The sequence below is a fragment of the Solea senegalensis genome, linkage group LG1 (assembly GCF_019176455.1).
Source record: "Solea senegalensis isolate Sse05_10M linkage group LG1, IFAPA_SoseM_1, whole genome shotgun sequence".
In the NCBI taxonomy this organism is placed as follows: domain Eukaryota; kingdom Metazoa; phylum Chordata; class Actinopteri; order Pleuronectiformes; family Soleidae; genus Solea; species Solea senegalensis.
Genome location: NC_058021.1, coordinates 9,540,141 through 9,557,526, shown reverse-complemented (window position 1 = coordinate 9,557,526; position 17,386 = coordinate 9,540,141). Strand labels below are relative to the sequence as shown.

The following is a 17,386-nucleotide window of genomic DNA, read 5'->3' as shown; positions in this document are numbered from 1 at the left end:
CCAAAATCACTCAAAAAGTCAAAGTATATAGTATGTCGTCTAAAAGGAGACAAAAAAGTCATAGTATTGTATGTTGTCCAAAATCACTCAAAGTAAAAGTATTGTATGTTGTCCAAAATCACTCAAAAAAGTCATAGTATAGTCAGTCAGTCATCATCTAACCGCTTTATCCTCCACCAGAGGGTCGCGGGGGGTGCTGTGCCAATCTCAGCTTCATCGGGCGATAGGCGGGGTACACCCTGGACAGTTCGCCAGTCCATCGCAGGGCCACACACAACTAGAGACAAACAACCATTCACTCTCACACTCACTCCTACGGTCAATTTAGAGTGTCCAATTCACCTAATCCCCACATTGCATGTTTTTGGACTGTGGGAGGAAGCCGGAGAACCCGGAGAGAACCCACGCACACACGGGGAAAACATGCAAACTCCATGCAGAAAGGCCCTTGTTCCAACCGGGGCTCGAACCCGGGTCTTCTCGCTGCAAGGCGAGAGTGCTAACCACTACACCACCATGTGGCCCAGTCATAGTATAGTATGTCATCCAAAATCATTCAAAAAAGTCATAGTATAGTATGTCGTCCAAAATCACTCAAAAAAGTCATAGTATAGTATGTCGTCCAAAATGAGTCAAAAAAGTCATCGGTTAGTATGTCGTCAAAAATCAGTCAAAAAAGTCATAGTATAGTATGTCATCCAAAATGAGACGAAAAGTCATAGTGTAGTATGTCGTCCAAAATCACACAAAAAAGTCATAGTATAGTATGTCGTCTAAAATCACTCAAAAAAGTCATAGAATAGTATGTCCCAAAATCACTCAAAAAAGTCATAGTATAGTATGTCCAGAAATCACCAAAAAGTCATTGTATAGTATGTCAAAATCACTCAAAATGTCATAGTATAGTATGTCGTCCAAAATCACTCAAAAAAGTCATAGTACAGTATGTCGTCCAAAATCACTCAAAAACATCATAGTATAGTATGTCGTCCAGTAAAACAATAAAGCAATAAAATATTCTAGAAAAGTAAAATGATTAAAACAGGTAAAATGAATATCTTACACTGGGTTGAAAGCCAAAGAGTAAAAATGGCTTTTCAAATATGTTTTTAATAAGATAGTGAACAACAAACAGCCATTGACCCTCACTTGTGGTCAATTTAAAATGTCCGATTAATATCATAACTCCATCTTTGTATAGTTGGAGGAAGCTGGAATACCTGGAGCAAACCTACACACGCACATTCACACACACAGGGAGAATATGCAATATAAAACTTGGCCAAAACGTTGCACTTCACGGGGCAGATCATTCATTTTTCTTATTGTTGTAAAAACATATTTGTTGCAGTAACAATGTGGGTCTTCGATGGAACAATTTGCACCATCTTGGCTGCAAGCCTTCTGGTGTCCTTCCTCTCACATCATGTAAATGCCTCACACTGCTCTCAGCGCTTCAATCATCTAAACAAAAAGATTATACTGTATGTGCAGTCCACGCAGGGCCCGTCGTGAGAGCAGACAGACAGACAGACAGGGAGGGAGGGAAGGAGGGAGGAGTGACGAGTGGGGCGGATCCTTGAAAACCAGCCGAGTTTAAAGCTCCTGTCAGAGTGGAGCAGAGGAGAAGAGCTGCTGATGCTGCTGAGGCAGAGGAGCTGTCCATGGTGCTGAACACCTGCAGCTGCTGCCAGACCATCATTACCATCATCTTCATTCCTCATGTCACCTGTGACTCCTGCCTCCGAGGTAAGTTCTCTCAGATCTGATCTTGCTCTGTGTTCATCATTGGACTGATGTGATGATGATGATGATGATGAGTCCCTTTATGTGTGCAGTTGTGTGGCGCATTCACAAGTTCTCCAGTTGCTGTGTGTAACTTTGTGCTGTTGTGTTCATGATCTGTCCAAAAGCAAAATACACTGTCAACACTGTTTCAAAAAGGAAAATATATCATTTAGAATTTAAAAAAAACCTGGACATTATACAAGCCATAATATAATATGTGTACTTCATTGTTTCACTCTCTAAACATGACGTGCGTTTTATTAGTTTTGTTATTTATTTTTATTTTTAATGAATGTTGTTTGATTTTTGTAGATTATTTTATAATTCCATTTTTCATTACCCATATTTTCGTTTCTATGTAACTCAGTTAGGAGAGTTTTTATTATTTAACATGTTTTGGTTAGTCCATAGCATGGACACATAAGGGCCCAGAATGGACACGGGTGAGTTTTTTTTGTGCCTACTTTCTGGAAAATAAAACCACACAAAACAGCAATAACCTGCTGTGCATTATGTTTCTTTTGCCTGAAGGTTACATAGTTACATAGTTACATAGTTACATTAGTCTTCTTTTAAGATTAAGTTTCGTTTGACTTTGCTAGTTTAAAGAATTGGCCACTGCACATTAAACTGTTTACTTCATGACACAGGACAGATTTACTACCAGCTTTTACAATATATTATATTTACAAGTGTCTGTCTTTGAATCTCTTTGAATCTCTATTTTCACTCATTTCTGTTATAAAGACTTTCTCTATGTTTTTGTTTACTGTTTTGTTTACATACCAATCATCGCATGTCACATGTTTACCCTTATTAATATGAATAATAACATAATGAATAATATTACACTCACCAAGAACACCATATGTCTCTGTGTACACTCTGTCGTCTGTTTTCATCCACACTTTCCTCTGTAAATCTGTTTTGCTGTTTTAAAATTGAAAAGTGATTCTCCGTTTATATTTACAGTCAAACCTCCAGTACAGTTAAGCTTCTTCAGTTTGAATCACATGTGGTAAACTGATTAATCTGCTGCTTCGGATCCACAGCAGCTCTATCTAAGGATCTAGTTGCCTCCTAAATTTAACGTACCTCAGTGCTTTGCTCTGAACGTCCTCATGACCTTGGGGGATTTTAACAATCTGAAAACACACAGTATCTGTTCATCCCCGAAAAAAGCTCTTTATCATTGAGCGGGTGACGTTTCAGGCCCACGTCTGTCCAGTATGAAGAAGGGCGTCACTTGGTCAGTAATCAGTGGTGTGCACAAACATTTCAAGGGCCAGAGGCTCAAATAAAAAAGGGCACCCCCTCGTACTTATTAATTTTAAAAAATGGCAGTGGCAAGATATTTATCTATTTCAATAAATGTGCACTTGTGCAGATGCTTGAACTTTGAATTAAATTGAATTTTGGAGCATTATTACAGATATTATAGAAAGAAAGGTGTCTGAGCACCACCTGGGGTTTATCTGTAAACATAATAAAACGTTTTTTTTTTTGTTTTTTGTTAGGGATGAGCTGAAACAGATATCGTCATCGGTCAAAGTCACTGGATCAGATATTGGACAGATTAAAATGTATCATCATTACAATACTATATATTGCATTCTTTACTATGCACAGACTGTAAAAAATATATTTTAGCTGAGTCATGTTGTGGGCTTTTTTATTTCTTCTTTATGGGAGAATAATATTTGTTACAAAGTTGGAGAATTATGTATTTGGCACAAATGTGTTCACAGCTTCATAGTTTTAAAGGTCTAAAATGATTGGACTTTGGACTTTCATTGAAAACACACAGTAACTTTACAGTTGTGACACGTGGGGCCTCCCTTGACTTACAAACGGTGTAGGAATACAAAATGCATGATGGAGCACAGGGTCACACGGCGGGTCAGTCTCTAGCATTGTGGAGTTTGCAAGTTCTCCTCGTGTTCGCTTCCTCCAACTGTACAAAAACATTGACATTATAGGTGTGAATGTGAGTGGGAATGGTTGTTTTGTGAAGTGTCCACGGTGCACCTGGCTCCGGCCCCCAGCAATATCCTCCGTGTGGAGGATAAAGTGGTAGACAATGAGTGAGTGATGTAGCACAATCAGTGTCATATTTTTAGTTGTAAGGAACAAAAAACTTTGGCTAATAAACAGTTTTGTTTTGGTATGTGATTGTAAATGGTTTACACTTTTACACTAACTTATGTTTCTGTGTTTTATTCTGTTGCATAAACTTCATGCCTACTTCACAGCTCTCTATTGACTAAGAGTTTGTCTCATTTATTAAGCTTTCCCTCTGCTCTACACATGCAGCCGCCTGATCTGTCCGGCCTGATGTAACCACAGGCCATTTGATAATTGATACTGAGGAAGGCAGTTTCTTTCATTAGGTCTTTAAGCCCCCTATTAAAGCTTCACTTGGCCCTGTAGTCCCATCATCTGGAGAGCAGTGGAGCTATCAACGTGTTTTTGCAGGCAGAGACGTTGGTGACTGTGAGCGAGACGAGACATCCTGGAATAGAATCTGCTGACTTGGGAGTGCACCTACCGCAGGAAATGTCTCTCCCCTCCACGGCCCATTAAAGAGGCTACAGAGAGTGTTTCTGTGCATGAATGCAGCAGCGTCTCTCTCTGAGGGTTCCCTCCACATTCTTCCTCCTCCATCATCAGTGACTGATTTATTTATCTTCTACTGTGCTGCACCTGAGATGAAGAGAGTGGGCTGCTCCTGCCTCGTCTCAGAGAAGATCAGAAATTTTGAAAAGGCTGTGCAATAACAGTTTGAAACCACACCATATTTAACACTTAAAGAATGTTTTTACTTGTTTGAATTCAACCAAATTAAATTATTAATTGAAATAAAGTTGTTTGTAACTTTTAAACACAAACAAATGTCTGTTATATTCTCGGTGTTTCTCAGTATAGCGGTATTTAGACCTCATGTAGCCAGCAACATTGCACTAGCAAAGTAAGACGGTTGGAACATGAAAAAGTGTGTAAATCTGTATTTACTGGTGTAAGACATGCATGAAAATATAAAATGCTAATAAGGAAAATAATAGATTGAAACCAACATAATCAAAGCCGGTTTTTCACGTGTAGTGTGTGTCTGCTCGGGCGTATCCTGCACGTGGAGACCCTGTAGAAACACCTCATTTGAGGCCCTTGAACAGTCAAAATTTATAATCCATGACATGTTGCAGTGACCCTGTCCCGCTCTTAACCCCCTGACTCAATCAGTTTTTCCTCCATTCAGCACCTCTGCAGAGTGGAAACTCCGTCACTCATCGTTGCTTTCTCTCTTTTTCTCCTTTCTCTTTTTCTTAGGTTCCTCCAGTGAGATATTCCTGCAGACAAAGACTCTCCCGGTGTCTTTAGGATAAAGACATTAAGTTTTTTTTTTTTTTCACTAAATCAACTCTGGGCGACATGAGCCAAACCATCTTGGTGATGTGTGAACAAACAGTCCTCTGAGGCACACACAGCGAGCACTCTGATTGAGCTATGGAGCTACTCAACTGTGATTTATACCTCAATTTATAATCACAGTAAAGCCCCATCTAGGCTGCGATTGGATGACACTTTAAATATTGACAGAGGACTGTGCCGTTGATTTTAAGTTGGATTGGTGACATTGGCTTTTCTTGGAAGTTTATGTGTAAAAGTTAGCGGAAAAAAGAGAGGGAGGGAGGGTGAGAGCGGACTCATGAATACAGGCCAGGCATCTTTAAACCTCACTGTACATGCTTTTGTGCACCAGAAGGGTTTAACCCTAACCCCCCCGGGTTGTTTCCGCTGGAATAGTTTCCGTGCATCAAGGCTTGAAAAGCTTCACAAAAGCTGACCCTGCAGAGTTATGCCAATCACTGTAAACACTCTATATTCTCTAAAATGAGTGACGCTAACTACTGGGTTGTGGACTATGAGCTCTCCTCTCCTGCTCCGCCTGGGTTTCCCAGGGGCCCGACAGTGCTGCAGCCCACGGTGGAGCACCCAGAGCAGGGAACGGCCCTGTGTTTTGTGGGCCTCCTTGTGCTTCTGCTGCTCTTTCTTGTCGTACGCTGCGTTCGTATCTTGTTAGACCCTTACAGCAGCATGCCGGCTTCCTCTTGGACAGACCATAAGGAGGGACTGGACAGAGGACAGTTTGATTATGCAGTGGTGTGAAGACGATGAGGGTGATGAGGAATTTAGTTTTGTTTGTGTGATGGTGTTTCATAGCGAAAGATCAAAGAAGCCAAAATGTATATTTGTTATGTTTGTTAGGCGTCATGGAAACGGTCGTCTTCTACGAGAGCACAGTATCAAATCTTGAGGAAATTCATGGGGAAGGAAAGACACAACACAAGTATTGCTTCCAGTTCCATTTACAACAATGAATGTATAATCAGAGGCGTATAGAGTGAGTTACATTGTTAGACTGCAGCTTTCACAGTAACAAACTGCAGGAAGACGACAGTCTGTTTACATTATACATTATAATGTGACTCCTGTTTATCATGTCATTTTGTATTTCTATAATGTTTTTACAAGTCCCAGGACTGGATTATAAGTAGAGGGCAGAGCTGCAGCAGCAGAAGTCTTGATTGAATAAAGAGAAATGAAATGAGTTTAGGGCAGACATGGAAGTCATTTATTAAAGCCAAGACTGTAAACATTATATCCTGATATATTGCTGAGATGTTAAATGTTTCTCTCTGGGGAAGTTAAACCTCAGGCAAAACATTATTAGATGTAATAATATTTCTTTTTTTAAACTGTAAACCTTATTTTTGTTGACTTTATTGTGGCTCATGCTATTTTTTGTGTGGCTGTAGAACCACCTCTAAGATGATCCTCAGGTAAAATGAACCAAAGCCTCTATAATTTGCTAAATAATCACTTGTCTAGCAGTATTTATGTCCTACATTTTGAGCTAGTTCACTAAAAGTTTAAAACTCCTAACAGTGGAAACAGCACATTTTATTTCGGGCTTTGCTTTTTCATTTTCGCATCCCTTTAAGAGGCTTTTAACGCTTAGTGTGGAGACTGGATGAATATTTTTCATATAATCTTATGATTATGAAATGCATGTAAACCAGTTTCCTTCTCCTAACCTTTTCTGTCTTTAAGTCCTGACCAGTGCACCAGCCAAATCTGCACCAGTCAAACAGTGCCTGTAGCAATAAGAGTTACGATCTATTTCATACCAATGATGTGTTTGAATGTCGTTTATTTTGTAAGTTCACCGTAGGATGAGGCCCTGTAAAATGTGGCTTTAAAGTACAGTATGGATATTTTACTGATGTGATGTGATGAAATGTTGTTTGTTTCCTCTGTGATGACCGGACAATACTGTTCCTGAATGTAGACTCCTGCCTGTAAATGATTAATGTTTCTTCTTTAAAATGATGTTCAGTTTTTAATGAAATAAAAAGCTTTTGTCTGGTCATGCTTTTATGTAGTTTTATGTAATTTTTTTCACACGGCACCTTCAAGTCATATATATATATACATACATATATATGTGTATGCGTATGTGCGGTGCACACATGAAAACTTTTTATTGAGCATATACACTAAAATCACTGCTGCCCCTCAGATCAATATGGGGAAGATTTAGAGCAAATGAAATCGGTCGAATGATCAATCGGAGGCTCGTAAAGAGAGACAGCCAGTTAATTCACGAGATCAACCACCCCCACCACACACACAGCATTCACAGTGAGGACACTCATAGACATAATGTATATTCCTTAGCCACTTACCCTAACCTTAACCATCAAGTGTCTAACCCTAACCTAAACCCAATTCTAATCCTAAAACCAGGTCTTAACCCAGAAAAGGCCATTTTAAGGGGTGACAGAATTTTTTTTCACATCAATGATCACAATAAGAAGACTACATTTACAAAAGTACAAAACAAGATTTTCCCCCCAAGTTAAATTATGTTAATAATCAGCTTCCTCCTTCCTGGTGAGTTTCTCTTTATTCCCAATGAATGACAATAATCAAGATAGAAAATCAGCCATGCGGTCAGAGGTGACCTCTTCTGGACACTTGGAGAACTACATGTGTTGGCCACATGCTCACCTACTGTACCTGCAAATGAAAAAAGTGATAAGACAAACTCATTCAGTCCTCTGTGTTGAGGAAATGAAAATTGAGTTTGAATTACAAAATAAAACAGTCTTTTTTCCCAGTTTCTTAGGCTCTAACACTGTAAAAAACAAAAAAACAACCTTGTTATAAACCACTGTCATAAGGAGAACATTCCTGTAATATATATATATATAGATTCAGGCTCTGCTGATATTATATTTTACATCAGCTCTTACAGAAAGGTGCTGCCTGTGTCTGTCCGTGGACATACAGACCACAGACAGGTGCATGCAGTATCCAAATACCTTCATGAATATGCAAAATGTTTGAACAATCCTCAACCACACGTGCCACACACACACACACACACACACACACAAGCCAAGCTCGAGCTGAACCTACACCACGGCACAAGCAAACAATGGAACATACACAAATCCTCTTTCACTTTGTGGAGCACCAGACCACATGAAGGACACAATTATCATCACAATACTAAAATAACACACACACTATGTATGAGCCACAACACAGCAATGAGTGGCTCCAACATCAGTGTGCCCACATGACAAGGAGGATGAGGAACAAAGTTATTATAGTTTAACGAAAACTAACGAAATTACGAAAAACTAAAATTGAAAAAAAAACAACACAAAAATAAGAACTATGGCATCTTTTGTTGGGTTTTTTATGACACACAAAACTTTTTATGACCGTTTGGCCACACTAAAACTAATAAAAATGAAACTAAAACTAACCTAACAAACTAACAAAAATAAAAACTAGCAAACCCGCTCTAAACACTAAGTAAAACAAACTAATTTTTAAAAACAAAAAGTCAAAACTTAAGCTAATGAAAAACCCCACACTATTATGTGTAGCTGTGATGGCATGAATGGAGGTAGAGTATTAACCTCTGTGTGTGTTTAGGTGTGTGTGTGTGTGTGTGTGTGACATCTGTCTTTGACATCAGCGTGTGCTGCAGCAGTCACAGCACGCAGGTTTTTGATGTCAGTACACATATTTGTTCAGGGTCAAGTCTGTGAGTTAAATAGTCTGCATAGCTGTGAAGACACGGAAGTGCATTTATCTTGCAGTCATTGTCTTGTAATCATTTATCTTGCAATCATTACACTGGTCCAAGCTGGTTTTTCCTGCACAGATATTTGTAGGACTTTCTTAGAGGCATGTTCCATTTTATTTGTAGTCACAATTTAAAGAGTTTAAGACTGTGGAAGTGTGACGATATATGAGGTACTTGCTATCAAACATTTAAGTCATCAATTATGGCAGCATATAGGACATTTGACTCAACTCTTAGACTTGAGAGAAAGAGCATTAAAAGCTTTAAATGTGGTCATACCAGTTTGCAGCTACATACAATGGAACAGTAACACAGGGTTCATAAATTTCATTTTTTTTTTAACAATTGTTTTTATGAGGCATAGACACGGTTAGTGGTGACTTTGCCATCTGCTACACAAGGATGGTCGTTCTCACTGAAAACAGATTTTAACCACTTAAATGTCTCTTCTAGTGATGAGACAATATACGATATTATCATTTATTTGGATTAAAAGTGCTTACAATGGATTTCTTTTATATTGTTATTCGTGAATGAAGAAAAACTAAAATATTTCACGTGATAGACTTGGAAATTCTGTCTAACTCACCGGCATACAGTGCTTGAGATTTTATTTCTTAGGGGGCTGATGGGGGAGCAGCTTTCCTTATCATGACTTATTATTTGCTCATTCATCATCTATGATCGTATTAAATTATTTTTCCACTATAAAATATGTTTCCTATCTGTGATGTCTGCACTTGTTTAAGCATCTAAAAGAAATATAGATATTAAAGCCCATTTCAGTCATTGCAATAATATCGTTAAGCACACTTATTTTGGTCAGTATAATCATGACATGACTAGATTACAGGGCTAACGTGAGATTAATTTACATATAAACCACAACACTTATTTGTTATGAGTAAAGTAGAAGAATGGCCCCCTGGTGTTCTTTGTTGCTGCTTTAATGGCTCATAATCAGTGGCTCAGAACAGGAGACGCCCTTGGTTTTTCATTAGCCGTTAAGACGTCAAGCTACATCATTGCGAACCGGAAATAAACAGAATTAAGGTACAAAACAAGTTTCCAGTGGAGCTCCCTGTACCTGGCGAAGGTTAAATTTGACTTAAACAAAGTCGTTTTTATCGCCAGTTATTTAATGAATGTACTCCTAGCACCAATCGTATATTTCCATTTACATGGACACTATTACTTTGAAACGCTGCACCCTCAGCTTCCTGTTATCACGTCTAACTTGACAGTTTGGTGTGAACCCTGGTCACTTCTCTGTGTCGTCGTGAGAACTCAGTGGAATAGACACAGAATAATCATCCTCCACCAAACAATACTGAAACAAATACATTCACACTTTAAGGCGAATTTTATTATTGCTTCCGTATAAGCTCCTCACAGGTGAGTTAATGCTTTACTTCAGCAGTTTAACTTAGTATCTGTGAACGCGAATTAAGTATATAAACAGCACTCACCTGTAACTACACTGTCTAGTTATATATAAAATTGCTCTATACACTTGTATGTTTCTGTTTGTATATTATGTTCTGTGAAGTTTATGCTTTGTGTCCTGGTTTTAGCAGTAAGGTTCACTGTTATTTAAGGGAATACATGTCTGGTAGTGTACGACGACATAAAAAAGGTTGTCCTAGTCAATAAAGTTGTTCAAATGTGTTGTTATAATGTTAAGTGTCATCATTAAGGACATTTTGGCTCCTTACTGAAAGTTGAATAAATTGTGGGTTAAAAGTCCTTATAAAACTCCTTAATGCTAAAACAATCACTTAATCAAAATAAAAAATCATTTTCAAAAACCAGTTACATGTCACATGTGTAATACATGTAATGTAATGTACTGTGCATCAAAGTGTTCGGTTAAAATTGTCCAACAATATGTATTGTTTGTCTAACACTAACACTAGTATATTGTTGTTCAATGACTACTACTATATACTATACTATACTATATAAAATACTATTTATGTCTTTCCTGTAACATTAAAATCAGGGTATTAAAGGTTTGTGGAACAGATTAGATAAAGACAAGGTGCTGGTGTAACATGTTTATGAGCATAGGTGTCTCTTATGTTTATGCCACACACACACTTCAGGGACTGTGTCCTCCTCATCCGCGTCACAGTGTGTTTACCTGGAGTAAATCTTCTTTGTGTGTGTGTGTGTGTGTTCTCTCTTCCTCTCTTCCTCAGAACTCACCACGCCCCTCCATCCCAGCAGAATGGATTTGCTGCCTGACATATGGAGGCAGGAGTACTGGCTCCCTCCAGGTGTGACGTGGAAAGACATGGAGCAGCTGGAGGACTCTGACCGACCGCGACCCCTGGACCTCCTCATAACTTTGCCCCTTGCTCTGTGCTTTGTTGGCCTACGCTACGTATTCGAGAGGTACACCTCTGTGATCTCTTTGTTCAGCGAGGACGAGGGCGACGAGTATGGGATGATGTTGTCTCTCTGCAAACTAATGTGTGGCTTTAAACAATGAAGCACTTTGTCCTGCCTCCACAAAAACAGTTACATACGTCTTTAAATAAACAAATATTATGCAGCATTTCCTGATCATGACCAACCGTCCAGTATCTATGGAGGATGTTGTGTTTGCAAGAGAGAATGAGCCGTGGGGCAATGAACAGGTGTTTTAGCAGAGCGGGCTTAGTTGTCATCAGGAAAAATGTCTTTGGGGAGTAAAAGGAGAGAGGCTGGTGCAGAGAAAGAGAAGCAAGGGAGAAAACGAAGGAGTGGTGACAGCAAAAATCCACATTTTAATTGGCTATTTTAGATTATAGCTACGGTCCATTTTCTGGTTGTGTGGTGTGTTTTTGCACATGTGGCTTGAAGTAAGATTAAAGTCTACTTGACTGAAATAGAACAGAGAAAAGAGGAGAAAGACAAATTCAATATGTTGAATGCTGCTGTTATTAAATGGTTTGTTTACAGTAAGTATCTGCAACACGACAGTCCCCACTGTTATATCGTCGGCTCTTTAAGCTGTCCTTTGTTCTTTTTGCCCCTAGGTTTTTTGCCCCACCCATTGGCATATGTTTGGGGGTGAAGAATAGATTACAGGTGACTGCGGCTCCCTCCCCGAAGCTAGAGTCATTTTACATGAGGAGGAGCAGGCAGCCAACACAGGTTAGCCTGAAACAACACCTCATCATACATTCACCTGTGCTTTGTTTACCATGATAATTATTAGTCTACAGCTGTGGAAAATTGCTTTTTGACTGTTTCTCAGACAGTTAATCTATATGTAATTTAATGTACAAAATCACTTCTTTATAAACTGTATAAGAGATGAAATACCATAATCAGAGAATAAAAGAAGGCACGATATTAAGAAAAATAACCAAAAAACTCTTAAGAACACTTTCACTTGGTCAGTGATTGAGAATTAAAATCGATTCTCAATCCCCTGAAGTGATCAAATTGTGAAGTTTTAATCACTTTTTGTGTGCAATTATTGTGGAGCAGCATAGTTGTGTTCTGTCTCTGGGGACATTTACAGAGTATCACAACAGCCTCTGTTATCTGAGCCATTACTAAAGAGGCAGCAACAGGGTTGCCTCAACAGAACCCAAGTGTAAACAGGTGGTTAAATTAAAATATATATATATATGTACACATCGACAAAGTTACATACAAAATTGTGTAAAGGCACTCCATTTATCGTCTCTTACACCCCCAGAATTTTCTTCTGACTCTTTGGAAGACTGACCTGGACCAGTTTCAACTGTAAAATGCTACCTACACACTTGTGCATCCGTATGAATGTATTTAATAATGGATCAGAAACAAGGGCAATACTTTGCCGGGAATTCCATATCAGTGGAACTGTGATACAGAGAATCAGTGTCTTCTCCGTGTTGTTTCAGAGTGAGATTGTGAGTCTGATGAAGGCATGCGGTAAAACGCAGCGACAGATCGAGAAGTGGTTCCGCCATCGCAGGAACCAGGACAGGCCCTGTCAAACCAAGAAGTTTGGTGAAGCAGCGTAAGTGCTTTTTTTTCCTCCACAAACACATTCACCGTTCAGTTTACAGATGATTTCCCTTAAGAGCACTTACTTCACCACACTCTGCAAAGGCCCAGTAAAAAACAAAACTCTTGTGACTAATGGAAAAAAAAGAAACCCCTCTCCAAACTCCAAAAGAGTTTTTATTCCAGTATTCCAGTAATTGTGAGATAATGTGTTTTTTTTGCAGCTGGAGGTTTTCTTTCTATCTGGTAGCCTTTGTGGGTGGATTAGCCTGCTTGATTGATGTGAGTGAGTTATGAAAACATTGTTTTTCTGTAGATCCTGCTTCTACACTTCTGTTTCGGCTAAAATGTATAATTAGTGTATAAATGAATAACTTTTTCTGCTCCTCTCAGAGACCCTGGTTCTGGAATAACAGGGACTGTTGGAGCAAGTATCCAGTACAGGTGAAAACACAGATCCTGTCACACAGGTTGCCCTGTTAAATAGTCTGTAGGGTTATATTGACACGCGTGCACACACAACAAAGAGGAAAGCTTTACATATTATATAGAAGTTATTGATTCTGTGTTTGTATAGTGTGAATGAAACTTGAGGTCTGAAGGAAACAGATCACATTTCACTCAAAGAGGAAATGTAAGCACAATATGGTGAACTTATCAGTTTCCTCATGTTGCGGGGGTGTGTTGGTGTTGGTGCCAATCCCAGCCGATGTAGGGTGAAAGGTCACCGGTCCATCACAAGACAAATGGACAAACAACCACACCATTCAATCACACAATTCACTCTCACACTATGGTCATTTTCGAGTTTTGGGACCTGTGGGGGGAAACTAGAGAACCTGTCGGAACCCACGCACACACAGGGAGAACATGCAAAAGACCCAGACTGTCAACCAGCAACCTCCCTGCTGTGAGGCAACAGTGCTAGACACTTGCACCACTGTGTGGCCGATTCAGTGAATCAACTTCTTCATAACTGAGCATGAATGCAGTGTTAATGAAAGAATGAATCAGATTTATTAATCAACCTTTTCTTATAAGTCAGCATTAGGAGAAAATGGTTATATAGTGTATCTGTCACTGTCGTTCATGCTGAAACAGAATATAACGTGTGTAAATGGGCTTCTCTTGTGAACTTAAGCTCATTTGAGCGCAGAACGTTTATATACATTGTGAAATGCTACTACATAAAAAGCACAGTAAGGACACAGAGCTCATGAAGACATGAGTATATTCATGAAATGCATTTTTACACACATTTCCTGTCATTTTGTGAGGCTGGTGTTTGCCAACTGAAAGAGCAAATAAAGCCCATTAAACACTAAACAGACAGGACTTGTACCCACAACCCCAGGACATACCTTCTCTGTTAGGCCACTGAAAATGTGTATGGATAAGAGACCAGAAACACTGGCGAAAGTGAAGTGTTTTTTTAGCAACAATTTGATGAGACATATTTCACTCTTAACAGAATTCATGTTTAGCTGCAGAACAAACTGTCATTGCTAATCAGTTCTGTGAGCGTCATTTAGTAAAAGTGCTTCTCCACCGGTTCCATTTGTGGGCCACAAGTAAGTGTTCACGTTTTTCTTGACACACTTTCTGTTGACTTTGAAATAATGGTCCTCCACAGCCCATGGAGAGAGCTCACTACTGGTACTACATGCTGGAGCTGAGCTTTTATGTCTCTCTGCTGCTGCGGATCTCTGTTGATGTCAAGAGGAAGGTGAGATTCATTCATTCATTTATCTGTCTACCGCATGCAGAGCTTGTTCTAACATCCCTTCTTTTTAACATGTCGATATTTCTTTGATTTGCAGGATTTTAAAGAGCAGGTCATCCACCACTTAGCCACAATCTTCCTTCTGAGTTTCTCCTACTGTGCCAACTACATACGCATCGGCACCCTGGTCATGCTGCTGCACGACTCCTCTGACATCCTGCTGGAGGTAACTTGCAAAACTACCTCAGCGAAACGTGTCACTGGAATCAACTGTACTCAGATTTAAATTACACTTGGGGTCTTTCTTACCAAGGGAAGTCATTATCAGCAGGCAGATCCTTTGACTGAGACCTGATGCCTGAAAGCACATGATATTAGCTTTTTTATGCCACAAACATCATGACGCTGCATTAAATATTGAATAAGTATACAGTAGTATGCTGTATGAGTGTAAAAGGAAATAACACATTGTTATTATACATATAGTTATGATATATTCACATCTATTGTACAAATATCTTTGTAACTCATTCCCAACCTAAAATAAAAGGAAACCACACTATCGCTCATACTACCAACAAAATCAATATAAACTCCTCATGTCACAGTGTAATAATACACTCACCATTGTTCCTAAATTGGTCAGGAACTGTAGAAAGCTGCTTGGCGCTCTCACTCACTCACTCACTCTCTCACAGGACGCCACCGTGGTCTCCTCCACCTTCTGGTGTGAATTTTGCCTCAAATAAGAAATGTGACACAAGTAAAAAGCAGAAAGTAAACACTGAAAAACAGAATGTGCACATGTAACCGCATTGTTTCTCTGTGAGAGCAGGCTGCACACAGACTCACTGTGATCACTGTTCATCTCTTGCAGTCTGCCAAGATGTTCAACTACGGCACTGGCTGGAGGAAAACGTGTGACATACTCTTTGTAGTATTTACTGTGGTTTTCCTCGTGACTCGACTGGTGATTTTCCCCAGCAAGTAGGTTTTACTCCTAGGATAGTTTCTTTTTTTATGATTTAAGACTGTAATATTGGCTGAATACCATGTTAATCCATATATACTGTATTTCTGATTGCACCCAGAATCATCCATACCACCCTGGTACTGTCCATGGAGGTCTTTGAGCCCTTTGTCGGCTACTACTTTTTCAACATCCTGCTGATGGTGCTGCAGGCTCTTCACATCTTCTGGGCTATCTTAATCTTACGCATGGTCAATAAGTTCCTGGTCGGCAAGGTGAGAATTAAGGGGGTTGAGCTCTAATGTCAATTTAAGCCTCTCGGCTCTGTCGTACTTGTTTAAACCGTGCGCCTGCGTCTGCCCTCAGCTGGAAAAGGATGTACGCAGTGATGAAGAGAGTGAAGCTGAACAGGACGAGGAGGAGGAGGATAAGGGAGAAGAGGAGGATGAGGATTGTATCTGGGAGAGAAGTAAAGACACTCTGAACTCCAAGCTGTCAATTCTGACCAACAGTTGTGTCTTAAATAACTTGAACAACCACCGGGGGTCTGCGGTGGACAGGATCCGTAAAGCTCAGTAGAGACCTGGGTTTGACGTTTCAACCTGTTGTCGCTGTTTCGAGGTAAAAACAACCGCCTGGTTACCGTGTGGTATATGACGACTCTGAGGTGACAAGCAACTGTGTTTCACTCTCACTTTTAAGAGCATCGTTAGATAAGTACACGGGCCGGAGTTGAACTGTTATATCCTGGTGAAAGTGCCGACTTCAGCAGAAGGTTGATATGATTTAGGGAGCTGAGTGTTATGGGCTGCAGCAGCTGCTGGGACACCACTGTGCACACGTCTGTGTTCAGTGGTAGCAACACTGCCAACACACACCAACGCTCACTGTAGCTGACACGGCAGAATCGTTTTCATTCTTTATGTTTTTCACTCTCGCCAATTCACAACGATAGTGATTTGAAATCAACACAAGTGTATGTGACTTTTATTTTTGTTTCGTGAAGTAACTCGGGGGCAGCATCACATGTCAATATAAAGTCAAATAATTGAAGTGCTCTAAATGTGCAGTTCAAATGTTTTAATGCTGTCTCTTTTTTTATTTAATACACATTTCACATTTTAATTACTTGACAAGTTTGAGTTTAAATAGTTTGAGTTGTAAACACAGGCTTTCATGTTACTTCAGTTCATACATAGAGGTTAAGGGTCACCATAAAGTGATTCTGCGTATATGCTGCACCACAGTGCCACCTTGTGGCTCATACCAGGATCACACCTACAGTCGCACTTGCTTCACAGTTCTATCTTAGAGCTTTATATACTGTATTTTCACAAGTAGTAGTTGCATTTGTTAGGCGTTAACAGGCATTCATTGCAAAGATTATGAAATAGAGGAAATATCGTGTTCCATTTTCATTTGTTGTTTTGAGTAAATGGGACAAAATAAGTGGACAAGGAGCGAATCACGTGATCAGTTTTCAACAAGGCTCAAATCCTTTACATGCATGTATATTATTGAATGAGGGAAATGTTGACATTTTAAGAGAATACTTTTTATTCTGTTGTATTGCTTTTATACCATCCTTTATTGAGGTCCTTTGTGACGTTTGTTTTTCTTGTAAATTTCTTGTATAGTGCAGGGTTGTTCTGCGGGTTGTTCACCCTACATTTCGTTGTACCTACACAGTACAATGACAATAAAGGCTATTCTATTCTATTCTTTATTTTGCTGATGTTTTCCACTAATTTCA

The 17,386-nt window shown here is 39.5% G+C and overlaps 2 protein-coding genes across 3 annotated transcripts; both read left to right on the top strand.

Moving 5' to 3' along the window:
• Positions 1-1,666: 1,666 nt before the first annotated feature.
• On the top strand, positions 1,667-7,210 carry LOC122770603 (cortexin-1). Its single transcript, XM_044027557.1, has 2 exons — positions 1,667-1,749; positions 5,116-7,210. The coding sequence occupies exon 2, from the start codon at positions 5,680-5,682 to the stop codon at positions 5,953-5,955; it is 276 nt and encodes a 91-aa protein (XP_043883492.1). The 5' UTR covers positions 1,667-1,749; positions 5,116-5,679; the 3' UTR covers positions 5,956-7,210.
• Positions 7,211-10,214: 3,004 nt separating this feature from the next.
• On the top strand, positions 10,215-17,359 carry LOC122770564 (ceramide synthase 2-like). Of its 2 annotated transcripts, none has more exons than XM_044027496.1 (11): positions 10,215-10,348; positions 11,183-11,350; positions 11,977-12,094; positions 12,835-12,953; positions 13,165-13,222; positions 13,334-13,384; positions 14,574-14,666; positions 14,761-14,889; positions 15,541-15,650; positions 15,755-15,908; positions 16,000-17,359. In XM_044027496.1, exons 2-11 carry the CDS (start codon positions 11,184-11,186, stop codon positions 16,210-16,212), a joined length of 1,212 nt encoding a protein of 403 aa, XP_043883431.1. In that variant the 5' UTR covers positions 10,215-10,348; position 11,183; the 3' UTR covers positions 16,213-17,359. The 2 variants fall into 2 exon arrangements, with proteins under 2 accessions (XP_043883431.1, XP_043883441.1); XM_044027506.1 differs by having other exon boundaries at positions 11,180-11,350.
• The last annotated feature ends 27 nt before the right edge of the window (positions 17,360-17,386 follow it).

Coding starts and splice junctions, on each gene's coding strand:
- LOC122770564 (XM_044027496.1), top strand. CDS start 11,184: ATGGATTTGCTGCCTGACATATGGAGGCAGGAGTACTGGCTCCCTCCA. Junction 14,890..15,540: donor CCTCTGACATCCTGCTGGAG/GTAACTTGCAAA, acceptor CATCTCTTGCAG/TCTGCCAAGATGTTCAACTA. Junction 15,909..15,999: donor ATAAGTTCCTGGTCGGCAAG/GTGAGAATTAAG, acceptor GTCTGCCCTCAG/CTGGAAAAGGATGTACGCAG.
- LOC122770603 (XM_044027557.1), top strand. CDS start 5,680: ATGAGTGACGCTAACTACTGGGTTGTGGACTATGAGCTCTCCTCTCCT.